The sequence below is a fragment of the Cebus imitator genome, unplaced genomic scaffold (assembly GCF_001604975.1).
Source record: "Cebus imitator isolate Cc_AM_T3 unplaced genomic scaffold, Cebus_imitator-1.0 Scaffold81, whole genome shotgun sequence".
In the NCBI taxonomy this organism is placed as follows: domain Eukaryota; kingdom Metazoa; phylum Chordata; class Mammalia; order Primates; family Cebidae; genus Cebus; species Cebus imitator.
In genome coordinates this window covers 3078637-3105010 of record NW_016107396.1, presented here as the reverse complement: position 1 = coordinate 3105010, position 26374 = coordinate 3078637, and the positions used below count along the sequence as shown (strand labels likewise).

The following is a 26374-nucleotide window of genomic DNA, read 5'->3' as shown; positions in this document are numbered from 1 at the left end:
GCCATTGCACTCCAGCCTGGGTAACAAGAGAGAAATTCCGTCCCCCCCCCAAAAAAAAAAAAAAAAAAGTTACCAAAAGTTAAAAGTTTTACAATTTATTTTATAACAAATACTAAGAGCCTACTAAGTGCAAAGATGAATACGGAAAAAGAGAGAGAGCTGCTTTTCCTGCCATAGCCTTCCCATTATTATTCAATGAATTCCGGCAGGTTACTTGTCTTTTCTAAATGTAAAATAATTAAGGGACAAATAAGGATAATAATATCTTCCTTCTAGGATTACTATCATGAGGGATTAAGTTATGCATTGTATGCGAAGCACCCAGCACCATGCCTGACTCAAAGTAATATTCCATCTCTCTATTAACTCTTCTGTGTTAGTTTAACTTTAACTTCTGTGTTTCTTTAACTTAATTATTCTAGTCAGTTTAAGTTTTAACATTTTTAGGGTGGGGAGCAGGTGCTGGGAAAAAACGGGTGTGGTGAGTATTCAATTTTTAAGCAATTACAAACTCTTATTGGTTTGATATGTAACGATACATACATTTTAGTGATATGGTTATTAAATCTTAAGTCCTCCATAATTTTCAATTCTCACCATTTTCTTTTTTTGTATCAGAATTTAGATTTTTTTTTTTTAATTTTGTTTGCTCCATCACCCAGGGTGGAGTGCAGTGGCACAATCATGGCTCACTGTAGCCTCAACCTCCCAGGCTCAAGCGATCCTCATGCCTCAGCCTCTTGAGTAACTGGGACTACAGGTGCATGCCACCGTGCCTGGCTAATCTTTGTGTTTTTAATAGAGATGGGATTTTGCCATGTTGGCCAGGCTGGTCTCAAACTCTTGGAAAGCGATCCACCTGCCTCGGCCTGCCAAAGTGTTGAGATAACAAGCATGAGCCACTGTGCCCAGCCCAGAATTTAGATTTTTAAGAGTTATTTAAGAACTAAGACTTACAAGTTAACTCCTGAAGTGAGAACTGCCTATTTATGAGCTCCATATTTGTGCTAGCACAGTTGACAGAAATGATCTCCTATTCTCAGTGCCCTTCTTTTTCTTTTTTACACCCATCACACCCAACCCTGCCAGCAACTCACAGCATGAGGACAACATTCACTATACTACAGGGCAGCGGAGGAGCGTCTTCAGAAAGCCCTGCCCTGTGAAATGGATTATGTCAATCTTATGATTAATTCATGTTGAACATGCTAGATTAAAGAGCATTTCATGCATATTATCTCGTTTGATAGTGTGGTAGCTTGTCTTCTCTTTATACTTCTCTCTTTTTCTTTAGCCCATTCAGAGCTAGAGAAAACAATTCTACATGTTACATTTGTGAATATTTCTCATGGAGGATGGCAAGAGGTGGAGGTAGATAAGAGGCTGAATTTCAAGTATGACAGAAATTTGTTGACTTGTGGAAACGTGACGAGTCCTCCGCAAGTGTGCGCGCTGTTTAGACCAAGTCTTTATAACCAGGAGAGCCTGTGTGGATTTGTAGACAGTGAGCTGGCTGCATTCATACTTGAATTTTATTGAAGAGTTCAGCTGTAAACCTCAAAGTTTAAAATGTGAAAACTGTGAAGAGTAACATGAGTAGCCATGGAGAGACCCTGTATTGTTAAGGTCTCTTTGGGATTTAGGGAAAAGAAGTGGGAGAGAAGGAAAGAATAGAGAAAAAGAAAGTGATTTCTCTAGCAGCTTTAGCGCTACAACTTTAAGAGCTAAGTACAGTCAAGGCCAAAGGATAACCTGATTGGATACTGATATGTATTTAAAGAGAAAACATACATTTTCCACATTTCAAGGAATCCCTATTTAGACATTAATGTCTAAATATTACTGTAAATGTCCAAGACCCACCAAAAGAGCTTAGATGCAGTGTTACCAATAATTCAGTTTTTCAATAAATATCTTGAGTAGGAGGACTTTCATATTTTAGAAGATTAAAGTCATTGCTGTAAAAAAAATCTTCCAATTATTCATCCATAAAGAAAATCATGACAAATAAACATCAGATGTGATTTTAGCCCACATTTATTAGGGGAATTATTGACTCATGAAAGAAGAAAATTATGCAATTTCTATGATGATTCATTGTTTGGTGCTTTCAAGAATAAAGATGCCAGTTTTAATAAATGCAATATAAATCTCTGCTCAGCACCTAGGAAATTCAAGGGATGGTTATCAACGAATCACATACACTCCTGAATTTAATAACTCATTTCCAAATGTCAGCCACCAACCTGCAGTTAGAAACAACCATTGTTTTATTCTTACCTCAAATTAAGTGAGTGGCAGTGTGAAGATGAAAGCGTTTTGGCCCCATTACTAGCATGGTGTTCTATCCACTTGCATGGCTTCCTTTATAATTATTCCCACCACATCACTGCTTGAATCAACAGGTGCACCACCGCACTACACTCCCCACCCAAGTCCTGTCTACTGACAACTTGTAACCTGCCAAGCAAAGGCAAATGAAAAACAAGCGTATCTGTCCTCCTTTCATACCCCATTTTCCCCGTTAACTATTTCTAGTACTTTAAAAAGTCCCCACAAGGTGGCAGAATTGTAACACGCTGAGATTGATGAGCCTCTACTGAGACCGTGAATTTTTTTTTTATTGTTTTAACGCGTTTTAGAGATCAGTGTGTCCAAAACAACGCAGGTAAAGCATCACGCCCGTAGAGATGAGGACTCCTTCAAGTATACACTAGCTTAGAGAAGGATGATTCATCTTGCAATGAGCATTCTTGAAAGTTTCCTTAAAATTATCTCATTAGAAGATATTTTCTCTTACCCTTTTTTCTTAGCTTAGATTTCAAGGGCAAGCGGAGTTGAAAACATCCTAAGTGACAAGATCATTTTATTTCTGTGCAAAGCACGGGGCAGTTTCTACTCCATCTCACATGTTCCCCTTTAAAATGCTAGAAGGAAAAAAGAAGATTGAACAGCTGGATGAGCAGCTCCACCCACTGTGGGACATGAGGCAGAAGGAAGAGAAGAGGAAGCAACGCCAAGCAAACCAATACGCTAGTGCTGCCCTGAACCCATCATGTTTTTTTTTCTTTTTGAGACAGGCTCTTGCTCTGTTGTCCAGGCTGGAATGCAGTGGTGCAATTATAGCTCACTCTGATCTTGAACTCCTAGGCTCAAGTGATTCTCCTGCCTTAGCCTCCTGAGTAGCTAGCGCTTTTGGCATGCACTTACATGCCCGGCTAACTTTTTATTCTTTTAATTTGTTGTTGTTGTACTTTTGGAGAGACAGAAGAGGGCAGGGGTCCTCACTTTGTTGCCCAGGCTGGTCTTGAACTACTGGCCTCAAGCAGTCTTCCTGTCTCGGCTTTGCAAATGCTGGGATTAAAAACACGAGCCACTATGTCCCTCCCTTACACTCATCAGACTTGGTTTCAGCTCACCCAAGGAAAACTGATGCAAGGAAGATATCCTTTAACCAAGCAAGGGGGGGATCTAGATTTGTATAAAACATTACCAAATTAGAGGATTGGGAATTTTTGTCCCACTTCAGGTCGCTTGGCTGGTTGCAATGGCTCATGCCTGTAATCCCAGGACTTTGGGAGGCCGAGGTAAGCAGATCACGAGGTCAAGAGATGGAGACCATCCTGGCTAACATGGTGAAACCCATCTTTACTAAAAATACAAAAATTAGCTGGGCATGGTGGCGTGTGCCTGTAATCCCAGCTGCTTGGGTGGCCGAGGCAGGAAAATCACTTGAACCTGGGAGGCGGAGGTTGCAGTGAGCCAAAACCGTGCCACTGCACTCCAGCCTGGCAGCAGAGTGAGATGCCATCTCAAAAAACAAGCAAACAAACCCTCTTACACCAGCACTTCTCAGTCCTTTTCCAACTACCAGTTTAATAAAGGAAAGTGATAGTTTTATTAAAACAATATTCATCCTGTTGCAATTCAATGATAGTAAGCATTGTTGGATGTCCTTAAAAACAAAGGACTATATACCGTAATGGCTTTAAACTTTGAGGTTACATGCTAGAGTGATCAGTTTGGTACAACTCTTTTCTGTAACATTGGCTCATTTGAGAACACCGTTTTATTAACCACTGCTTCTACCTGCTTCTCGAGGGCTGTTGCAGAAATGAAGGAGGATCTAATCCAGGAGGGGCTCTTCTTCCTACATTTCAAGTGAGCGTGTCCTGTAAGGATTCTTAAAAGAAATTTGACAAAATCCCTGTCCTTTTCTGGTCCAAGGTGTTTTCTAAAATGGCTTGACCAGTGCCTTGTCCATCTAGAGAATCTGATAGGATACAACAAAACAACAATGACAACAAAAATAAACTAAACTAGAAACTGCTGCTTAGCTTAGGACCAGTTTTGGATACACCTGTCCAGTCCGCCAGCAATCAAAACATTCCCCACCGTGTACAGCTGCTACCAGGAGTGTACAGCTGCCACCTCGAAAATGTTTTAAATTTTAATAGAGAAGTTATATTCACAATTACATGTGGTAGACAAGTGACCAATAGCAGTAATATGGACATAACCCACTCAGTTGTGGTCCTCTTTTCAGTTACACATAATTGTTTCCTAATTGCTCAGCATCCATTGACGTTTTTTAATCCCTCAATTTTCAGAGCTGAGGGTGTAAAGGTGTTTCAGTGAAATTCTGCCCCCAGTGGACTCACAGCAGATAGGATTCTCTTAGGGATTTCGGAGGCAGACTGCAGGCCACGCATGTTTGTCGAGATGGTCCTCTGTCCGGGAAATATCGTGAGAGGCTGATAAAAGATCCCAATTCTATTAATAGAAGTATTCATGACAGAGATCTTAAGCTACCGAAAAGCCTCTCCGTTCGGTTTCTTTTTGCAGGCAGCGTAATAAGAAAGGTGCCACATGCTGATTCTAAAAGAGGCCATTCAGCGGTGCGAATGAATAGCATTTTCCTGTCCTACCCACGGGGTTTTGCATAGCTATGTGACTTTTGGCCACAGTCTGCTCTTTATAACTGACCATCTCCTGGGAAGCAAGAAGGGAAATACTTCCATGAAGACCAATTTTATAGCATTTCAAAACACTTTAAGCCTTTTACCTGCCGTGGCAGAGTGCTTCGTTTGACTAAGATCAAGAGAAAAGAGAACAAGGCTTTTCCTCATCAAGTAAAAATGTTCTGTGTGCTGATGAGTCATCTCTTTGGGAAGAACACTGTGCATCAAAACCCTGCTGAGTCAGCGCTCACTGGGGCAGTGGCCAGAGCTATTAAGTACAGATCTTAAAAACAGATGTGTCGGTGAGGGTGTGCAGGTTATTTTCCTACGTACTGTGTGTTCTAAGAGACTTCCTAAGCAGCCTGTATATCAAGCTATCTTGAGAAAATAGAGAACAGGAAAAGGAATTGTGGCTTTGGTAATTTAAGGAGGCTTGCTTATTTATGGAGCTGTGTGTTATGGTAGCCAAATGTGATCTCTGTAGCCAGGACTGCTGTATACTTTGCAAGCCCCAGTGCAAAATGAAAATGCAGGGCCCCTCATTCAAAAATTTTTAAGAATTTCAACATGGTGGGAGCAGAGCATTAAGCCACGTGACTGCACTGCACAGCCCCGCACCTAGCTCTGCCTCTTCAGCACCCCAGGAAGCTGATCTTTGAACAGTGGCAGTTGAAATGGTGTATGGTTGGTTACATTTTTAAAATGTGCTGGGTTGCCTAGCAACTGGCAAGGGCCTGAATGGGCTGACTTGCAGGTTTAGATACACCATCTTGAAAGTCTAAATTCATGAAAACCTTCTAGTGGACTGATAGTTTTCAAGAAAAAGTAATATAGTGGGAGATGGAAATGGGGAGGGCAAGAAAAAAACACGTTTTTCTACTCTTAAAACCCAGCTGGCTAGCTTGTCATTTTCCCTGTTTGATCTTCTAAGAATGAAACTCTTCATATGTGAAGGAAAAATGAAAGGGAAATTCCAGTTTTCTCAGAAATATAAATAAAATTGTAGAGGATAATGAAACTATGAATTAATCAATAAATATGTTTGGGCACGTTCATTTAGAAATTCGAGGGTGTAATATAAGAAAACTGATTCATAGTCACTGAGCACTTGGTAATAGGTACTTGCCATGCAGATTACAGCAATGAATAAGGTATAGTTTTTATTCTTAAAGAATTACACTGATATGTAAGAAACAATTAAACAGCATTAATACCTTTTTAAAGAACAGTCCATAATCCCCTGTCTTTTTCTCCTTGGTATTTTACAGGGTCCTTGTGCTGCAGAATCAGAACCAGCTCTTTTGATAGGGAGCAAGCAGTTCGGGCTTTCAAAAAACAGTCACATTGCAATTGCATTTGATGACACCAAAGTTAAAAACCGGTATGTATCATTCTGAGACACTGAGAAAGAATTGATAAATGAAGAACTGAGTATTCGTGTTTAATCAAGTTTAATCTACTACACTTATTAATTAATTAAGTTAGCTTTTTATTAAAACAGTATAGAATAGAGTTATATTTTTCCAAGCCTGAGGAGCCCAATTTAGGAAATCAGTAGCCCAGGAAATTCCTCATCTCTGAGGAAGTTTTACTATCCTGTCTGAAAATGAACCCACGATCTAATACCGCTCTATTTTAGCATGAGAATGCTCTTATTTTTCTGTTTGACGTTGCATGCTTTTGTTCCAGTCTCACAATTGAGTTGGAAGTAAGAACCGAAGCTGAATCCGGCTTGCTTTTTTACATGGCTCGCATCAATCATGCCGATTTTGCAACAGTTCAGCTGAGAAATGGATTGCCCTACTTCAGTTATGACTTGGGGAGTGGGGACACCAACACCATGATCCCCACCAAAATCAACGATGGCCAGTGGCACAAGGTAAGAGTCCCCTGGATACTGGCAGTACCCTAAGGTAATTACTGAGTGGCAGCCATCAGCATTCTCCTGGTGCCATTATATTTTGCCAGTGCAGACACTGACTCTGGCAGAAGCTAAAAATAAAATGAGTGCCATATACAACTACCTCCATTTTGGAAAATGTGATCAGACCTGAGTAGATTTACATTTGATCACTGGCATGCCTCTTCATGGTTCTGTCTCTGCTATATGGCTGTGGTTCTCAAACATGTATCCATAAACGGAGGCAAGATGGCTGAAGACATTTCCACTACTGTAAGTGAGAAACACAGAACAACAGAATGTGTTCATCATAAAGCTCTATGTATTCAATTTCAAGGAATAATATTTATTCCGAGATTCTATTTTAGCATTTTTATGGTGTCTAAAGGGCCTTTCTATTATGAAATAGTATTTGGCAAAAGCAAAAGTTGGCAACACTAAAATGGCTCCCAACACTCCCCACCTAACCACATACTGGTCTGTGAAAACCAGGAATCTGGGAATCTCTGCTTTATGGTGTTTAAAGGGCTCTAAGGTATCATTTCCACTGACAGTTATTTGGAACAACTTTAAATACGTTGGCCTTACACCCAAAAACTGGTACTATTATGGGCACAGAGGTTCATTTGCCAGCTTACTGTCCCCTTTGGCATGACTGCAAATGGATAATATACTGCCTGATTAAAACACCATCTCAACATTTGTCTCTGCACCTGCAATAGCCTATTAAAGTAAAGCTTCCCTAGGTAGACCAATAAAATTTTTAATTTTCAGAGTACGATATTATTAGATGTTAGATTTCGTTAATGTTAACATACTTTGACTTGTCATATTCTAGAAAGCCAAAGAACCTTAAAAAACGCAAAGCCAACCAGCTTGTTATCATGGAAATAAGAAAAGGAATCTTCATTTTTGCTGGGAGCTTATGACTAGCAAATCCAAATCCAAATGAAGGAGCTCTCATTAAGGTTTCTTCCATCTCTAGCTAATAGGATAATAAATATGACACTTGAGAAAAAGACATATTGTTGAACCACAGTAAGGCTGGGATTAAGAAAGGGAACTTAAATACTATAATTAGTGGAATTAAAAGCAGATTTTATTTCTGATGGTTTTTTAAACTTACTTCCTAAACCAGAATAGATATGTGTAAAATGAAGTGTTAAATTACTCTAATCCTGACCCAGACTCATTTTTAAATCATCATTGTATTTTAGCATTTCACAGGCTTACACGCTCCTTTCCATAAATTCAGACTCAAGGTTTTTATGCTCTACACCAGTCTACACCAGTCTCTGACCCCTTATTTCATTCTGTCTCAGAAGATAATTCACTCCACTGCCCTAATTTCAGCCTCAGTCAGTTCTCTAGCTTCTTCCCCAAGTTTGTACTAATCAGGTTCTGCAGAAAGAAGCGCAGCCTATTTGTGCCACTCTTCCTTTAATTCTGCACAAGAAGGGCCTGTTGGGCAAAGGGGTGCAGCATATCTGAAATTCTGAAATTGGGTTGGAGCCCAGGCTCTTTGTTCAATCAAACTAATGCACTTTTCAAACTGTGCATGAATTTTGCTGCTCACTTAATTCATGAGTGTGCTGTTAGTCTGAGGGCTTCCTTACCATATTCCTCCCTCTTGACACATATCTACTCTTGGCAACCTACAGAGGAGACTTCAACCTACAACCGACCCAGGAAAATTTTGTATTCTTTTGGTGATAGTAGTCATGGAAAAGACAGAGTTTGAGATATGCTATAAGATGGCTTTAACTTTCCCATATATAATGGGCTTAGCACATACTAAGCACTGTGTAAGTTGTTTTAATTTTCCTTGGTAGCATCGTTGAAGTCCTTGTGTCTTATACTCTGCCTATTTGAAATTTGTTCAGGATTGGCATTAATGACACCTTTCTTTTTTTGTAGATTAAGATAATGAGAAGTAAGCAAGAAGGAATTCTTTATGTGGATGGGGCCTCCAACAGAACCATCAGTCCCAAAAAAGCTGACATCCTGGATGTTGTAGGAATGCTGTACGTTGGTGGGTTACCCATCAACTACACTACCAGAAGAATTGGTCCAGTAAATATCTAATTTCTTCTTTGTTACCTAAATATCTGGCTGATTCATTTATTGACATATTTTGAATTATTAGGTCATATAGGCCCATGAAAACGGTCAGGTGAATAGGAAGCCGTCTTTTCTGATAAGTGACAGAAGGAGATTAGATTACAAGAGACAATACCACAGAACATTGAGTGGGGTCCTGGTGTCAGACTCCCTTGGCTTGAGTACCTATTTAACTATTGACTAGCTGTGTGTTTTGGAGCAAGTTAATCTTTTTTAACAACAATTTCTCTTTTGCAAAATAGGGTAATGATAATACTAAACAAAGAGGGTTGCATAAAGATGTTTAAAGTGATTGGGTTGGGCGAGGAGGCTCACACCTGTAATCCCAGCACTTTGGGAGGCCAAGGCAGGAAGATTGCTTAAGGCCAGGAGTTCGAGACCAGCCTGGCCAGCATAGTGAAACCCCATCTCTACAAAAAATACAAAAAATTAGCCTGGTGTGGTGTGTGCTTGTAGTCCCAGCTACTACAGGGGCTGAGGCATGAGAATCACTTGAACTCAGGGGGTAGAGGTTGCAGTGAGCTGTGATAGCGCCACTGCATTCCAGCTTGAGCAACAGAGTGAGACCCTGTCTCAAAAAATAAATAAATAAATAAATAAATAAATAAATAAATAAATAAATAAAAATAAAGTGATTGGAAGATTAGCAGGTATATAAAAAGCACTGAAAGATGAAAATGACAGTATTTATTCATGGTGTTTCAGGCAAAGAGATTTAGCAAATATTGAGAGATGCAGTAGTCAGAGTACAGTTACCCAATTTTGGATTCCGAATTTAAAGCCCTTACAATTTTGTAAGTTGATATACACAAAGTAATTTTTTATAAGACCACATATCCTAGTTTGCTTTGGAAAGTGCTGCTCTGAGAGAAGCATGGGGGATTGATTGGTGCTTTTAGAGAACACACTAGATACAAATGTGATACATTTCTATACTAAAATTAGAACGCATGATAATGTAGATTTGTTCATTTATCAAAGACAGTCACCCATTATAGTTGTAATTCTCAGCATTTGCGGATCATCAGTATTACTTTCCTTTCATAGCTATTGGGTATGCTTTTTAGATCTATCAAAAACAAGAGTCTCTGAAGTGACAGTGGTAAAAGCAATTAACTTGAATTTCTAAAAACAGAGTATGATTGAGTTACTTCTAAATTCCTTGAACCCCCGACGTTTCATGTAAACTTTCAAGATTTATGCATATTTGCATTTTCTTAGGGATCTGCTGCTTTCATTAGATATTCAAAAGGAAGAAGCACTGAACCAAACCTAATTACCTTTCAAATAGAAATTGAACGTAGGCTATGACAAAATGTGTATATAGTAAAGTTAATAAACTATTAATAGAAACATAAAATCAGGAACATAAGAGACCAGTTAAAACTTATGATACCCACATGGGTTCCATAGCTCTGTCAAACCAATGGAGACATAGTGTGCAGTATTTAGACTAACAGAACAGTCATATTCCAGGATAGATACATCCAAGTTGAGAAGCACAACACAGGATTTTCTGCACCCATGCCAGGAAGCCTGGTGGTAATAGAGAACCCAGGCAGCTTTGGGGGACATCCTATCCTAAGACAACCAGCCAATAGCTACGCACATAGAGCACCCCACAAATGACTGTATTCTACCTAAAGGCAAAGTTCTGCTAAAACCCAACATTTGTTTCTTCTGATCTGGATATTTAGGTGACCTATAGCATTGATGGCTGCATCAGGAATCTCCACATGGCAGAGGCCCCTGCTGATCTGGAACAACCCACCTCCAGCTTCCAAGTTGGGACATGTTTTGCAAATGCTCAGAGGGGAACATATTTTGATGGAACAGGTTTTGCCAAAGCAGGTAAGGCTCTTTCATTTCCTTCCTGTTGATTATTAACTAGATACAAATACTAACTTCTTGCTAGTACCAAAAAATAAAAGTTCCCAGAGTCCAAAACTAGTAGTATCCTTTATTTAAGCCAAACAGAAAGTTATGGAAGTAATTTCAAAAGTGCCTCTTAAAAATTCATGTATCTGATCCTGGTAAGAATTAATAGGAGAAATAAAGAAATGGCCTATTTGGAGAATTTATTCCATCTGCTTCACTGGATATTAAGAACAGCAAAATAAATGATTTTGTAAGAACACTCATATGATTATATTATGTTGTTTTTCTATCTTCCAATTTTCCCTCTTTTTCTGGAGATGAGACATGACTTTTTTCTTCTTTTCAATTCCCTGCAAGGCTGCGTTTCATAATCTCCTCCTCTTCAATACACACCCATACACACAATGCACACTGGTGTCCATTTCTAGTTTATGCTGACAATGACTAGCATTTTTCCTGGCTTTCTCTTAAGTATGTCCTCTACTCCATTTCCAATGAACATTTCCAGTATGAGTCTATATCACTGGTCATGAAGGTACAGTTAAATAAAAAGAAAGAAAGAAATAGGAAATAACTTCTACATAATAATTTTTTAATTCTTTAATTTTTTATTTTTGTGGGGAACATGGCGAGTGTATATATTATATTTATGGGTTACATGAGATATTTTGATACTGGCATGCAGTGTAAAATAATCATATCAGGGTAAATGAGGTATCCCTCACCTCAAACACTCATCCTTTATGTTTCAAACAATCTGATTGTACTCTTTTAGTTATTCTAAAATACACAATTAATATTTTTTTACTATAGTTACCCCTGTGCTAGCACATACTATATCTTATTCATTCAAACTATTTTTGTACTATTAGCCATCCCTACTCCTCCCTACCCCTAACCTTCCCAACCTCTGGTAACTATCCTTCTACTTTCTACTTCCATGAGTTCAATTGCTTTCATTTTTAGCTCCCACAGATAAGTGAGAACATGTGATGTTTGCCTTTGTGTGCCTGGCTTACTTCACTTAACATAATGACCTTGAGAACACCCATGTTGTTGCCAATGGCAGGATCTCATTCTTTTTTATGGCTTGAAGGGTACTCCATTGTGTATATGTGCCACATTTTCTTTATCCATTCATCTGCTGATGGGCACTTAGGTGGCTCCCAAATCTTGGCTATTGTGCTGCAATAAATATGGGAGTGCAGATATGTCTTCAATATTCTTTTGGGCATATATCTAGGAGTGGAATTGATGGATCGTATGGTAGCTCAATTTTTAGTATTTTGAGGACCCTCCAAACTGTTCTCCATAGCAGCTGCACTAGTTTGCATTCCCACCAACAGTGTACAAGGGTTCTCTTTTCTCCACATCCTCGTCAGCATTTGTTATTGCCTGTCTTTTGGATAAAAGCCATTTTAACTTGGGTAAAATGATAGCTCATTGTAGTTTTGATTTGCACTTTTCTGATTATCAGTGATGTTGAGCACCTTTTCATATACCTGTTTGCCATCTGAATATCTTATTTTGAGAAATGTCTCCAAATCTTGTACTCATTTTTAAATAGAATTATTAGATTTTTTTTCCTATAGAGTTGTTTGAGCTCCTTTTATATTCTGATTATTAATCCCTTCTCAGAGGGGTAGTTTGCAAATATCTTCTCCCATTTTGTAGGTTGTCTCTTCACTTTGTTGATTGTTGCCTTTGCTGTGCAGGAGCTTTTTAACTTGATGTGATCCCATTTGTCTATTTCTGCTTTGGTGGCCTGTGCTTGTGGAGTATAACTGAAAAAGTCTTCGCCCACTTCAATGTCCTGGAGAATTTCCTCAATGTTTTATCATAATCGTTTCATAGTTGGATGTCTTACAGTCAAGTCTGTAATTCACTTTGATTTGATTTTTGTATATGGCAAGAGATAGGTGTCTAGTTTCATTCTTCTGCATATGAATATCCAGTTGTCCCAGCATCATTTATTGAAGAGACTGGTCTTTCCCTAATGTATGTTCTAAGAACCTTTATGGTAAATGAGTTCACTGTAAATGTATGTATTTATTTCTGGCTTCTCTATTCTGTTCCACTGGTCTATGTGCCTGTTTGTATGCCAGTACTATTCCATTTGGGTGACTACAGTTCTGTAGTATAATTTGAAGTCCAGCAATGTAATTCTTCCAATTTTGTTCTTTTTGCTTAAGATAGCTGTGGCTATTCTGGGACTTTGGTAGTTTTATATGAATTGTAGAATTTTTTTTTTATTTCTGTGAAGAATCTCATTGGTATTTTGATAGGGATTGTATTAAATCTGCAGATGGCTGTGGGTAGTATGGACATTTTAACAATGTTGATCCTTCCAATCCATTAACATGGAATATCTTTCCTTTTTTGTGCCCTCTTCAATTTCTCGCATCAATGTTTTACAGTTTTTATTGTATTTTTCTCTGAGATCTGGAACACAAGCAAGGATACCCACTTGCACCACTGTTGTTCCACATGCTATTGAAAGTCCTAGCTAGAACAATCAGACAAGAGAAAAAAGTAAAGGGCATCCAAGGAAGAAGTCAGATTACCCTTGTTTGCAAATGATATGATTTTATATTTGGAAAAGCCTAAAGACTCCACTAAAAAACCATTAGAACTGACAAATTCAATAAAGCTGCAGGATACAAAGTCAACATACAGAAATCAGTAACATTTCTATATGCCAACAGCAAACAATCGGAAAAAGAAATCAAGAAAGTAATCCCATTTACAATAGCTTTGTACAAATAAAACACTTAGGAATTAACCAAAGAAGTGAAAGATGTCTACAATGAAAACTGCATAATTTTGTAAATCTGCCATTAATATACTTTAAGATAGAATATTCAGTCCTGTGGCATCATAGAAATGTGTCTATTCATTAGAAAGAAACTAATAAGCACATAACATGTGGAGATTATGATGAGAAACAGAGAAATAAGTAATGTAGTTATTTCTATCAAGAATATATTATAAACTGGTAAGATTCTGTTTGCTCAGAAATTAAAAGGCGGCCAGTAAAAATGATTACAAACTCTAAAAGACATAACAGCACAGTTCTGTAGATACTTAGAAAAAAACATTAATTTTGTTTGGGAAAATCAGGAAATGTTTCATGGAGGAATCCGCATTTGAGCAAGGATTCAGATATTTTAACACTCCCATACAAAGTAATGGGTGATAAAAGAGTAGGACCCTCCAGCAAAATATCAGTAGGAAACCAGGAAACCTCACCTACACAGAAGCATAAAACAGAAAAACATAGGATGTGTTAAATATTGAAACATTACGGATTATGCTGAACCCCAAATTCCATGTGCTGTGAAAGTATAAAAGCTTCCCCAAGATTTCTGCAAATTCACAGATGGCTAGTGTTCTCTTAAATTTTATGACAAGTTTCAGTTTCAACTTTTGCAGTTAATGGATTGACTTGCCATCCTGCCTTGGCTCTTACAATTCTGCATCAAACCAAACCAGAAAATTACCCACTTCCTCAGTTTTTAATGACTCTTACCATCCCCTGAACACACAGTGTAATACAGCTTACGTAAGACTTGGGTGGTCAGAAGAGATGACTTCACTGGAAAACATACAACTCTTCTTAACCTTTGACATCTTTGTTCTTAAAAGTTTCCATCCACCCAATCACCCGGGTTTTCATTGGCCTCTTCATTCCTTCTGCGCTCAGCTGAACTTCCTCTTCTCATTCCTCTCTTTTCCTTCTCCCTTTTTATTTTGCAGAACAATTTAGCTTCTTCTGCCCTTTACTTTATTATTTATTTACAGAAGGGGTGTCACTATGTTGCCCAGGCACAACTAGCTAGCTTTTATTCTTATAATCTGCTATAAACCCACCTTTGCCAATCCAAACCCATCAAGGTTCTCAGTAGAACAAAAAGTCTTTCACATAACAGCTACCGCCCTTCATTGGACAGCCATGGCTACAAGTAGCATTTATTTCTTGCCTAATAAGTAGAAAACTTGGAGAAAATTCCCCTCAGTATTTCCCTGATACTCAGTTCAGTTAGTGTGGTCTAGACAGATCTTAACAGATCAGTTTGTTCCTAAGAGGCATGTCTTAAATACTGGCTCAAAGATTTTTTAAAAAATTAGAGTCAAATATGGAAAATCACAGAGAAAAGAATTAACTGGATGAACAAGATAAGGCTACTTATGTCCCAGAAGCTACCCATCGACATTATACTTGCAGTTTCTCTCTTTATTAATAAAATGTTTGGCAACTTTTGAAACTTTTTCAATGATTGTGGTACCATTTAGTGTGCCCCACTAAAATTTTACTGAAAAATCACTGAAATGTTTTTTCTTAGCCCAATAGAGAGACTTCTGAGATAATAATACCTGACAGTGAGATTCTTTGAGTCAATCTCAGAGTGTATCCATTTGTTCAACTAATATATATTAAACTTCCATGATGTGTGAAATACTTTGGTAAGCCCAGGGATAATGGTGACAAATATAGACAATGCCTCTGATCTCATAGAACTTAAATTCTAGCAGGGAAGGTAGCCCACAAAATAAACAATAACTATGGAGTGGGTTACATGACACAGTAGTGGAAGTATGGGCCAGGCAGGATCTGAAACTTACAGCCCTCATTAGAATTAGCTAGCATTTGAATTGAAATCTAGTAAGTCTTGCATTGTATACATTTGAATTAACTCTAATCCATAATATTTTAAAATCTTCATTTTACAGTTGGTGGATTCAAAGTGGGATTGGATCTTCTTGTAGAGTTTGAATTCCGCACAACTAGAACAACTGGAGTTCTTCTGGGAATCAGTAGTCAAAAAATGGATGGAATGGGTATTGAAATGATTGATGAAAAGGTGAGAGTCAGCAAGCCAAACATTCCTGATTTCTTCATAATATTGTTCATGTGAGGGTATCGTTCATGTGTGGGGAACTCTATTTCAAAGCCTGGCTTTACTTTTTGTTGGGAGAAAGCTAAATTGTATGTTTTCATCCTTCTGGATTATTTCAATTTGTGTATGTTTTCAGCATAACTATTGTGTGGGCCAATATAAACTTTAAACGCATTAATTCTGCAGCAGACGAATTATGTTAACTCATCATGAACCAAATAGTTTGAGATCTCAAGCTCTTACTGTGTTGCTGTAAGTACACTCTTACTCTCCTCTTAAAGAACACACAGTCTGTGAAACTATTGACTCCAGTGGGAGAAAAGGTGGAGGTGTGGATCATCTAAAATTAGTCTACCTCTTTTAACAGGACGGATATCTCTTAGAAGTCAAGGTAGCCAACTGGCATAGCAGTTTCGCAATTTTTATTTACAAGCATCCAGATACTATTTCAAAAGAGAGCAGATTTATAAAAGTAGTGCGTCAGCTTGATAATAATTGATAATCAAATTCTAAACACCTCTTCAATCCCTGCAGTGAGACAACCTGTTTATATATGCTTTGCACTATAGGCAGCAGGTAAAAGGAGGAGGCAAAGCAAGAAATTTCACAAATTTTCTATTTGATTTTTAAATAGGAATTGTATTTCAACTTGGTTCACATTTGAGAGTTACATAAATTACATTTTGTAACTTCCACGAAGTTACCCTTAGTGTTGCCTCCCAAGAAGAAAAATCACATAGTTGTCCTAAAATATTATTTTCTTGCTTTCTTCCTCCTTCTGCTCAATTTTCAAACCGTCCTCAAAGGACGGTTACCACACACTTAGAGGTAAAATCAGGGTGAATAAATAGACAACACTTAATAGTTTTACCAAATTTTCCAAACACACTTTTACTACATTTTTTTCAAGTAAGCTTCATTTCATCACCTGCCATTAAGAGCAGTTACCATCTATGTCACTGTCATGTGTACTTCTCACCAAGCTCCTTTTACATGCAAAACCCTGTTATGCAAATTTCACCCATTATAGTAAATATTTCAGTCATATTTACATCATTTAGAGTTTACAAACTTTTCACCTATTTACTTGCATTTTTAATCGTCTTTTTTAAAATCCCATTTCTTTTATTTTACCTTGTCAAATGTGTTGCCAAACCGACTAATGGTTTTAATGTTTCAATATGTTTCTTTTCTTCATCAGCTTCAAAAGAATTCTGTCATCTCAGATTTCAGGGGGCCTTTCCACATTACTAAAAACAGATTTTTCTCATTTAGACCAGAACCTCTAATCTAAGTTCCTCATTGTTAGGAATTTAACTGGCCTTCTGGCTCAGGTCTTTGGCACCTGTGACATGAAACGGTCCCCAAAATGTAATTTATGTAACTCTCAATCTTGTATATAAAATGAAATCCATGAAGGAAAAAAAATACAATTAAAACATCAAAAGTTTAAAATTTGAAAAATCCTTTACTTTGAATTTGCAGACCAAATTTATGAGTCACTTTAAATACATCTTTTAAGAAAATTTTATAAGGCTCAGTAAGAATTCTCACATTCTAAAAAGATCTGAGGTAGAATTTTTTTCTTGTGTACACTAGGTCCTTTTCTTGTCACCTGGCCTCAAATTTTCCTGAAAGCAGAGTTATTACCAGCTTCACATATCTTGCCTATTAACTCCCAACAATGCCCCAAAGCAAAGAACATAATTTGTGATTCGTGGTGATTAGATTTATACTTTAATTTCTGTCAAGTTTTAAAATTTTTTCAATATGCCCAGTTACGTCCATTTCAAATGATTCCAGCCGATGTCTTTCCTAGAGATCTGATAATTTTTATACGTGAGCCATCATGATACTCCTTTAATGAAACCATCTGTGACTGTTCTGTTTCCTACTTTCCAGCTGATGTTTCATGTGGACAATGGTGCCGGCAGATTCACTGCTGTCTATGATGCTGAGATTCCGGGTCATTTGTGTGACGGACAATGGCATAAAGTCACCGCCAACAAGATCAAACACCGCGTTGTGCTCACAGTCGATGGGAACCAGGTGGAAGCCCAAAGCCCAAACCCGGCATCTACATCAGCTGACACAAATGATCCTGTGTTTGTTGGAGGCTTCCCAGGTGAGTGTTGGCTAACCCAGCAAGAATTTCTTTGCTTTCTTATGTTAGTGGTTTTGAAAACATTTATATTGACATATGTCTAAGAATGTTTGCTTATGTGTACTTGCTTTCTAGCTTTAGAGTCTACTCCTATAAATAGCACCTTACCTAAAATTTCCAGTGTGTAAAATGAGCTTATTACTTATATAAATCACATGGGACTCAACTTTTCATGAGAGCCCCCTGAGTTTCATTCGTGAAGAGATTGAGTCTAAAGGAAATGAATTTGGCTTATAAAAGATATGAGGCATTTAACAGCAATTCAAGCCAAACTTGGTGTTCTTTCTGATTCTTTTTTTAAAAAAAATTAATATACCAGAGGAATCATAAAATGTTATGGAACTTATTTCCTCAAGTTCTGGAAATCATTGGGTTAAATGTAGCTAATTTCCCCCCTATGTTATTATAGAGTTTATGTTTATATTACAAAGAAACCCAGGCAATAAATCCTTATTCAAAATCTTTCTCTAGCACATTCAATATAGCATGTGAACTGCAGAGATTTACCTAAAGTGTCCATAAACAAGAGTGGCCAACTTGATAGAAGTAAGCCAAGTGCCTTTTAATAAGTACTGTAATAACACAGACTCCTGGAGTGGTCTTTCATCATTTTTGTCAAGAGGAACTTTTGTCCCCATTTATATAAGGCTCCTTTGCTTAACTAAACAAGCAAACTGTATATTCAGCAATTGTTGACAGACCAATGAGAGAATCAATGGAGGCCCAAAGACAGCTTCTCTTTCCAAAGTGGCTTCTGGGTTTTAAAAAGACCTTTTGCTTTGATCAGAATAAATTCCATGATAGTATGAAAGAGGTAATGTACTTCTTCATTTGGTCTATTAAATGGGATCCTCATTAACACCTAGTAGGCCTGCTGAAACAAGCACCTCCATGATAAGAGGAAGAGTCTATATGAATTTCCAACCTACTTAACCTTTAGGGATTTATTTTTACAATGTAAGAAAGTCACCTTCAAAAAGTTCTAAGTCAGTACTCAAAAGTATTTGATTAATTGCTTTGTTTCATGAAATAAATGTTACAATTTTAAGTCACAACTGTAAATTTGTTCATCCAAAACCAAGTTATTCCATGTCTTAAGATGTGTAATTCTAGATATTTTCATATTTTATACTATATAACTATTAAAAAGTTGAGGCCAGGCACGGTGGCTCACGCCTGTAATCCTAACACTTTGGAATTACACTTTGGGCTGAAATGGGCAGATCTCTTGAGCCCAGGAGTTGGAGAGCAGCTTGGCGAAGGGAGGATTGCTTGAGCCCAGGAGGTGGAGGCTGCAGCGAACCTTGATTTTACCACCGCACTCCAGCCTAGGCAACACAGCAAGATCCTGTCTCAAAAAGTTTTTTTTAAATAGTCGATCTTTTTCTACAATTCTGTAAGTCAAGCTAAACACAAAACCACTAACTTTGCATAAAACAGCATTCCAATTTATTTTATTTAATTTGAGACAAAGTTTTGCTTTTGTGGCATGGAATGCAGGCTGGAGTGCAGTGGCATGATCTCGGCTCACTGCAACCTCCACCTCCCGGGTTCAAGCGATTCTCCTGCCTCAGCCTCCCGAGTAGCTAGTATTACAGGCATGCACCACCATGCCCGGCTAATTTTGTATTTTTAGTAGAGACAGGGTTTCTTCATGTTGGTCAGGCTGGTCTCAAACTCCCAACCTCAGACGATCTGCCTGCCTCAGCCTCCCAAAGTGCTGGGATTACAGGCATGAGTCACCCGCACCCAGCATCCAGCATTCCAATTTAATCTCAAGCTAACAGTTGACTTTGAAACATGCTCTTAATATTTGCTGCAGGAGCATTTCAATGCTAAGCCCTTTTGCATTACATTTTTCAGATGACCTCAAGCAGTTTGGCCTGACAACCAGCATTCGGTTCCGAGGTTGCATCAAATCCCTGAAGCTCACCAAAGGCACAGGCAAGCCTCTGGAGGTTAATTTTGCCAAGGCCCTGGAACTGAGGGGTGTTCAACCTGTATCATGCCCAGCCAACTAATAAACATAAGTGTAACCCCAGGAAAGGTCTGTCAAAACAAGTATATCAAGTAAAACAAATATATTTTACCTATATATGTTAATTAAACTAATTTGTGCATGTATATAGAAATCTTTCTGTATTCACATGGTGCCAATTTAGACTCCAGACTGAATTTTAATTCAAGTCCTTTCTCAAGTCTATAAATATTAAAGTGATTATTTCATTCTAAATAATTGCTTGTTTTGTGTGAGTTTAAGGATAAAACATAACTTGGCCATAAACTGTTGAATTTGCAACATGCCCTCCGGTCATCTCAAGGAAAGAGTTCAGATGTAATTTATGAAGGCAATTTTTTTAACTTACTCCTATTAATACTTTTATCATCCTTTACCATGTATGACAGCTTTGGCCCTCTATCCAAGCCACTGACAGCAAGTGAATTTGGCATGTGTAATTGGGAGGAAATCAGCTCCCTTACTCTCTCTGTTTGTGAAAGAATTAGCAAAATCATTTTCCTGATCCAAGTTCATTATTAGAGCGTTTAACTAGCCGTATGAGTGAATAGCTTTCTATGCTGAAGGTAGAGAGTATAGATCAGATTCAGGCCAGAGAGTTTAATTACTTGATTTTCTTATTTGATAATGATTTATGGGCTTTGGGGAGATACCAGAACCAAGCTTATGAATGACAACAAAGCACACATTTGATACTACAGTGCTGAGATTTGGAGCCCTCTAAGCCTGCAGTGAATATCAGAGTTTACACCTAGGTGGAGAGGAATCATGCTGAAATGCATTTTTACTTATCAGGAAACAATAAACCCAAAACTTAAAAGGTATACTTCATTGAGTCTTTCGGAGTTGTAATTTGACCTAACAAATTCATTTTCTAAAAACGTTCTGTGTTTTGTTCTCCTTTTACCCATGATTTCAGTCATCTTCAAAATGCTCTGTGAGAAGAATGGCCTTGATTTTAGTCACCAGCTTAAAAAGGAAACGTTTCATTTGCCATCTAGTAGACAATGGTTGCAGTCCAATAATTCAGAACATTTAAAAGGACAGGACACTTCCTTCTCCTATGGAAATTTTAGCAAAAAAGAATAACCCTGACAATGTTATCCACTAGGGAAAGGAAGGTGCTGTTTGCAATTGAGGTGATGGCTGACATACTATTTCACCACCATCTAGGTGCTTATTCCAATTTGTACACATAACTTCGTTCTAGAGAAGCAATTCTCAACCTTGGCTGAGTGTTTTAGTAAAAAGTGCCTATTAGGGAGTTTTTAAAAATCTGGTACCTGGTCCAGTGATTCTGATTTAGTCTAGGACATAGCCAAAGCATAAGGATTTTTTTTTTTTTTTTTGGAAACAGGGTCTCACGTTGTCACCCAGGCTGGAGTGCAGTGACATCGTCTTGGCTCAGTGCAGCCTCAACCTCCACAGTTCAAGTGATCCTCCTGCCTCACTCCCCAAGTAGCTGGGACTACAGGTGTGTACCACCATGCCAGGCTAATTTTTATATTTGTAGTAGAGACGGGGTTTCACCGTGTTGCCCAGGCTGGTCTCAAACTCCTGATCTTAAGCAATCTGCCTGTCTTATCCCCTCAAAGTACTGGGATTACTGGCATAAACCACTGTGCCCAATCGTGAAAGATTTTAAAAAACATTTCCAGGCAATTCTAATGTGATGTCAAGGATGAGAACCACTATTCTAATAAGAAACATTACCCTCTCTGCCAACAAAAAGTTTTATAGTCATTTGAGAATCCTACTATTAGCTTTGTCTTGGTCCATTAAAAAATAATTAATCCTACTATTAGCTTTGTCTTGGTCCATTAAAAAAATAATATTATAGGCCAGATGCAGTAGCTCACACATGTAATCCCAGCACTTTGGGAGGCTGAGGCAGGAAGATCACTGGAACCCAGGAGCTTGAGACCAGCCTGGGCAACATAGGGCTACCCTGTCTCTACCAAAAATTTAAAAATTAGCCAGGCATAGTGGCATGCACCTATAGTCCTAGCTACTCCAGGAGGCTGATGCAGGAGGATGGCTTGAGCCTGGGAGGTCAAAGCTGCAGTGAGCTGGTGATTTTGCCACCGCCCTCCAGCCTGGGCAACAGAGCAAGACCCTGTCTCAAATAAAAGAGATAGCTTTTTATATCAAATATTGGATCTAGTGAATTTAATACATAAAACATTGAATCTAGTGAATATCTTTTGACCAAAATTTACACCATAAAACTTTTTGAAAACACATGTGTTTTAAAAGTGGAAACATACATCTGCCTTAAACACTGACATGACTTTTTGAGCTTATTCTGGACACTGAGTGGGATAACCAGGAATAACAATGTTGAGTTCCTTAAATTAAAAGCTAAAGGCTTTCTTTCTTGAGTCCTGCAAAGAAAGATATGTAACAAAATGGAAAGGAAAGGTACTTAAATTGGCACACCTATCAGAATAAAGTCTTGCTTCAGTCAGTTTGTAGGTAGATGCCTTAGAATGATGGAATGATAGAATTGGAAGTGAATTGAGATCAGCAAATACAGTGATTCTCAAGTCTAGCTAGATATTAAAATTGCCTTGGGTGCTTAAAAAAATCTACATTTGAGCTGGGCACAGTGGTTCATACCTATAATCCCAACACTTTGGGAGGCCAAGGCAGGAGGATCGCTTAAGTCCAGGAGCTTGAGACCATCTGAGCCACATAGTGAGAGCCTATCTCTACAAAAAAAAAAAAAAAAATTAGCTGGGTGTGGTGGTGCATGCCTGTGGTTCCAGCTACTTGGGAAGCTGAGGTGGGAGCTTCACTTGAGCAGGGGAAGTTGAAGCTGTATTAAGCCAGTGATCATGCCACTCTACTACAGCCTGGGCAACAAAGCATGATCCTGTCTAAAAAAAAAAAAAAAAAAATCTACATCTGGTGTCACCCCAGCTCAATTAAACTATAATCTACGGGAAGGATGGAGGCATTGTCATTTTCTAAAGATCCCCACTGATTTAAATATGAAACCAGGACTGAAAACCCCTGGGCTCCTGTCACCTCCACATTTTATGGGGAGGAACTAGAAGGAAGCCAAGGATATTTTGATACTGTGCTCAAAGTCCCACTTTAGTAAAGTTTCCCAATGTAGAACCCAAGACAGTTACATCTGGACCCAAGCAGAATTCACTGAATCAGGTTTTGGCAAAACTTGTCCCATACAAAATTCATACTCCAGAGTGACCCATGAATTTGGATAACCAAAAACTGTCCAAATTTTAAGATCAGAAATAAGGACATTTTGGCCAGGTGCAGTGGCTCATGCCTGTAATCCCAGTACTTTGGGAGGCTGAGGTGGGTGGATGACCTGAGGTCAGGATTTTGAGACTAGCCTGACCAACATGATGAAACCCCATCTCTACCAAAAATTAGCAGGGCATGGTGGCACGCACCTGTAATCCCAGCTATTTGGGAGGCTGAGGCAAGAGAATTGCTTGAACCCAGGAGGTGGAGGTTGCAGCGAGCCACGATCATGCCACTGCACTCCAGCCTGGGCAACAGAATGAGACTCCATCTCAGAATAAATGAATAAACAATAAATAAGGACATTTTATGAAAGGGAAAAGTTTCTTCTCTAGTATTTTTTTTATTAATTTCTGGCCTCAAAAATCAAATTAATTCTTATCCGAAACAAGATAAAACATTTTCTCTACCCAATCTTGTCCCCTCAGTGATTTCCTCTCCTCCTGCCACCCACAGCAATTATGAAGAAAGCAGAAGACTTTTCATTTATTTTCCAAACACCCACTCCTACCAGGTTGTCAGCCTTCTTCTTTAAAAAGGTGCTTTGCACTCTAGAAGAAAAACATTTGTGAGGGGACTTTTATTGAAGTTACCATGGTGAACAGCACAGACTCAAGAACAGAGTGGATTTCAGCCCCAAAGCAAGCAGAACACTGACAGACACTTAAGGCTTCAATTAGCGCTTTAAAAAATCATCACTATTCCAGATATAGGTGAAGGGGAGGAAGGCAGCAAATCACACTGCCATGCGTGTACCTATGCAACAATCTTGCATGTTCTTCACATGTACCCCAAAACTAAAATGCAATAAAAAAATAAATAAATATAAAAAAGAAAGAAACAGAGAGAGAGAGGAGGGAGGGAGGGAGGGAAGAGGGAGGAAGGAAGGATGGTAGAGTGGGTGAATTTCATGGTGTGTGAATTACATCTCAATAAAGCTGTAAAATATTAAAAAAAAAAAAATCACTATTTTCTGCTACTTTGATTTCACCTATTGTCCCCAACTACAGAACTCTTCTAGCTATCCTACTTAATGACAGAGGAAAAGGGGACTTTGACAAATTGAAAATCTCTCGATTTTATATGAATTATTTGCTTATTTTGTGTATGATATAATCTATTATTAACATGAAAACAAAACACAATACTGTCGTCAGTTTTTGCAAGCCCTGAGTATAGTCTTTTTTACTACCACTTGCAAAGGATATGACTTAACTGCCAATGCCACTTTTTATCTCATTTTTAATGTCTTTTACTCTCTGTTCAATTAAGAGAGATATACAAACATTCGCACTTCATTGCTCTGCTCAACTGAGATTAATACACACGTCACATCTTAAAGTGTACCTGGAGGGAAGCGATGCCCCAGGCTGGACCCCAGATTCCAACATGATTTCGGAATCTTGGCCTGCAAGGTGGTGGCTCAGACTCATTCTTTGGCCTTTGTGCCGATGACCTAAGTGAGAATGATGTTTGTCCCCATTATTGACATGAGGGTGTTATGGGCTGAGCTGTGTCCCCAAAAAATGTATGTGTCAAAGTTCTAAACCCCAGTACTTCAAAAAGTGGCTCTATATGGAGACAGGACCTTTAAAGAGGTAATTAAGGAGAAAAGAAGTCACATGGGTGGGCCCTGGCTCAATATGACTGATGTATGAATTTGAGAAGAGATTAAGACATAGCTAGGCTTAGAGAGAAAACCATGCGAAGATGAAGAGAGAAGACAGCCATCTCAAGCCAAGGAGAGATGCCTCCAGAAGAAATGGACCTTCCCAACACCTTGATCTCAAACTTCTAGCCTCCAGAATTGTGAAAAAATAAATTTCCATCGTTTAGGCCACCCAGTTTGTGTTACTTAGTTATGGTAGTTCTAGAAAACTAATATGGAGTGTTTCTGCACTAAAAAATATATATATAAATAATATTTTAAAAATTTAAAGTATCAGCACATTTCAGGTTTTCTGAAGGGTGACATATCTATCATAGAAATTCATTATTTTGAACAGTTACTATTATCACTTATGTAATGATTAGAAAAAGGTTGAAAATAAAAAAATTAAAGCATATTCATAATATACTTAAGCCAAGAAAGTTGCTTTATATATTCTTGAGGATATTAGAAATAGCTACATAGCCGTTATAAATCGAAGAATTAATACTATCACTTTTTGAACGTTTTGGTAGAATGGGCTCTCTTGAGAGCGAGTTTTGTATATTCAGGTTTGAAGAACTGCTCATTCACCCTTGGACAAATCAAGGGCCTGTTTTATTTAGAAAAGTTGTCTCCCTGAAGCTCTGCACTTCTGCAGGAACACACCTAGAGATAGAAAAGGTGGCAGCAGTGGGAAAAGTGAGAAATAAGTAGACACTGATTTGTTTTGAAGGTTGTGTCAGGCTATTTTTGCATCACTATAAAGAAATATATGAAGCTGGGTAATTTATAAAGGAAAGAGGTTTAATCGGCTCACAGTTCTGCAGGTTGTACAAGAAGTATGATGCCAACAACTGCTTGGCTTCTGGTGACGGCCTCGGGAAGCTTACAATCAGGATACAAGATGACAAAAAGCCAGCCCATCACATGGCGAGAATGGGAAGCAAGAGAGAGAGAAGGGGGAGGTCTAGACTCTTAAACAACCAGATCTTCATGAACTAACTGAGCAAGAGCTCACTAATCACCAACAGGATGGTGCTAAACCATTCATGACGGATCTGCCCCTATGATCCAATCACCCACCACGAGGCCCTCCTTCAACATTGCAAATCACATTTCAACATGAGATTGGAATGGGACAAACGTCCAAACTATATCAAAGGTGGACTAGTGCTTCCTGAAGAATCACCTAAGGAGTGTGAGAAAATAATGTACTGATAACTTGTGATCATCCGGAAGGATAGAGTAGGTATTCCTGAGGGATGTGGGTGTAGTAGGCTTTTGTGGAAAACATAACACAGAATTTAGTTTTAGGCATGTTTAATTTAAACTACCCAGTAGGGGGGGACGATCCAAGATGGCCGTTTAGGAACAGCTCAGGATTGCAGCTCCCAGTGAAAGCGCAGAGGGTGAGTGGACGCCGTGTTTTTATTGCCCACAGACTAGGAAATTCCCGGGCAGAGGTGCTCCACGGTCGCCAGCGCGGCTGTTTCGGCCAGCGCGGCTGTGCC

The 26374-nt window shown here is 38.5% G+C and overlaps 1 protein-coding gene across 1 annotated transcript in view; it reads left to right on the top strand.

Annotated features, from left to right (window-relative positions):
- LAMA2 (laminin subunit alpha 2) overlaps positions 1-20158 on the top strand; it is a 621613-nt gene extending 601455 nt beyond the window's left edge. The window contains exons 58-64 of the mRNA XM_017533228.2: positions 6230-6342; positions 6651-6840; positions 8779-8934; positions 10680-10833; positions 15592-15722; positions 17661-17883; positions 19786-20158. Of these exons, the coding sequence (XP_017388717.1) occupies positions 6230-6342; positions 6651-6840; positions 8779-8934; positions 10680-10833; positions 15592-15722; positions 17661-17883; positions 19786-19943 (1125 nt within the window). The 3' untranslated portion in view covers positions 19944-20158. The remainder of the gene's footprint in view (positions 1-6229; positions 6343-6650; positions 6841-8778; positions 8935-10679; positions 10834-15591; positions 15723-17660; positions 17884-19785) is intronic.
- The last annotated feature ends 6216 nt before the right edge of the window (positions 20159-26374 follow it).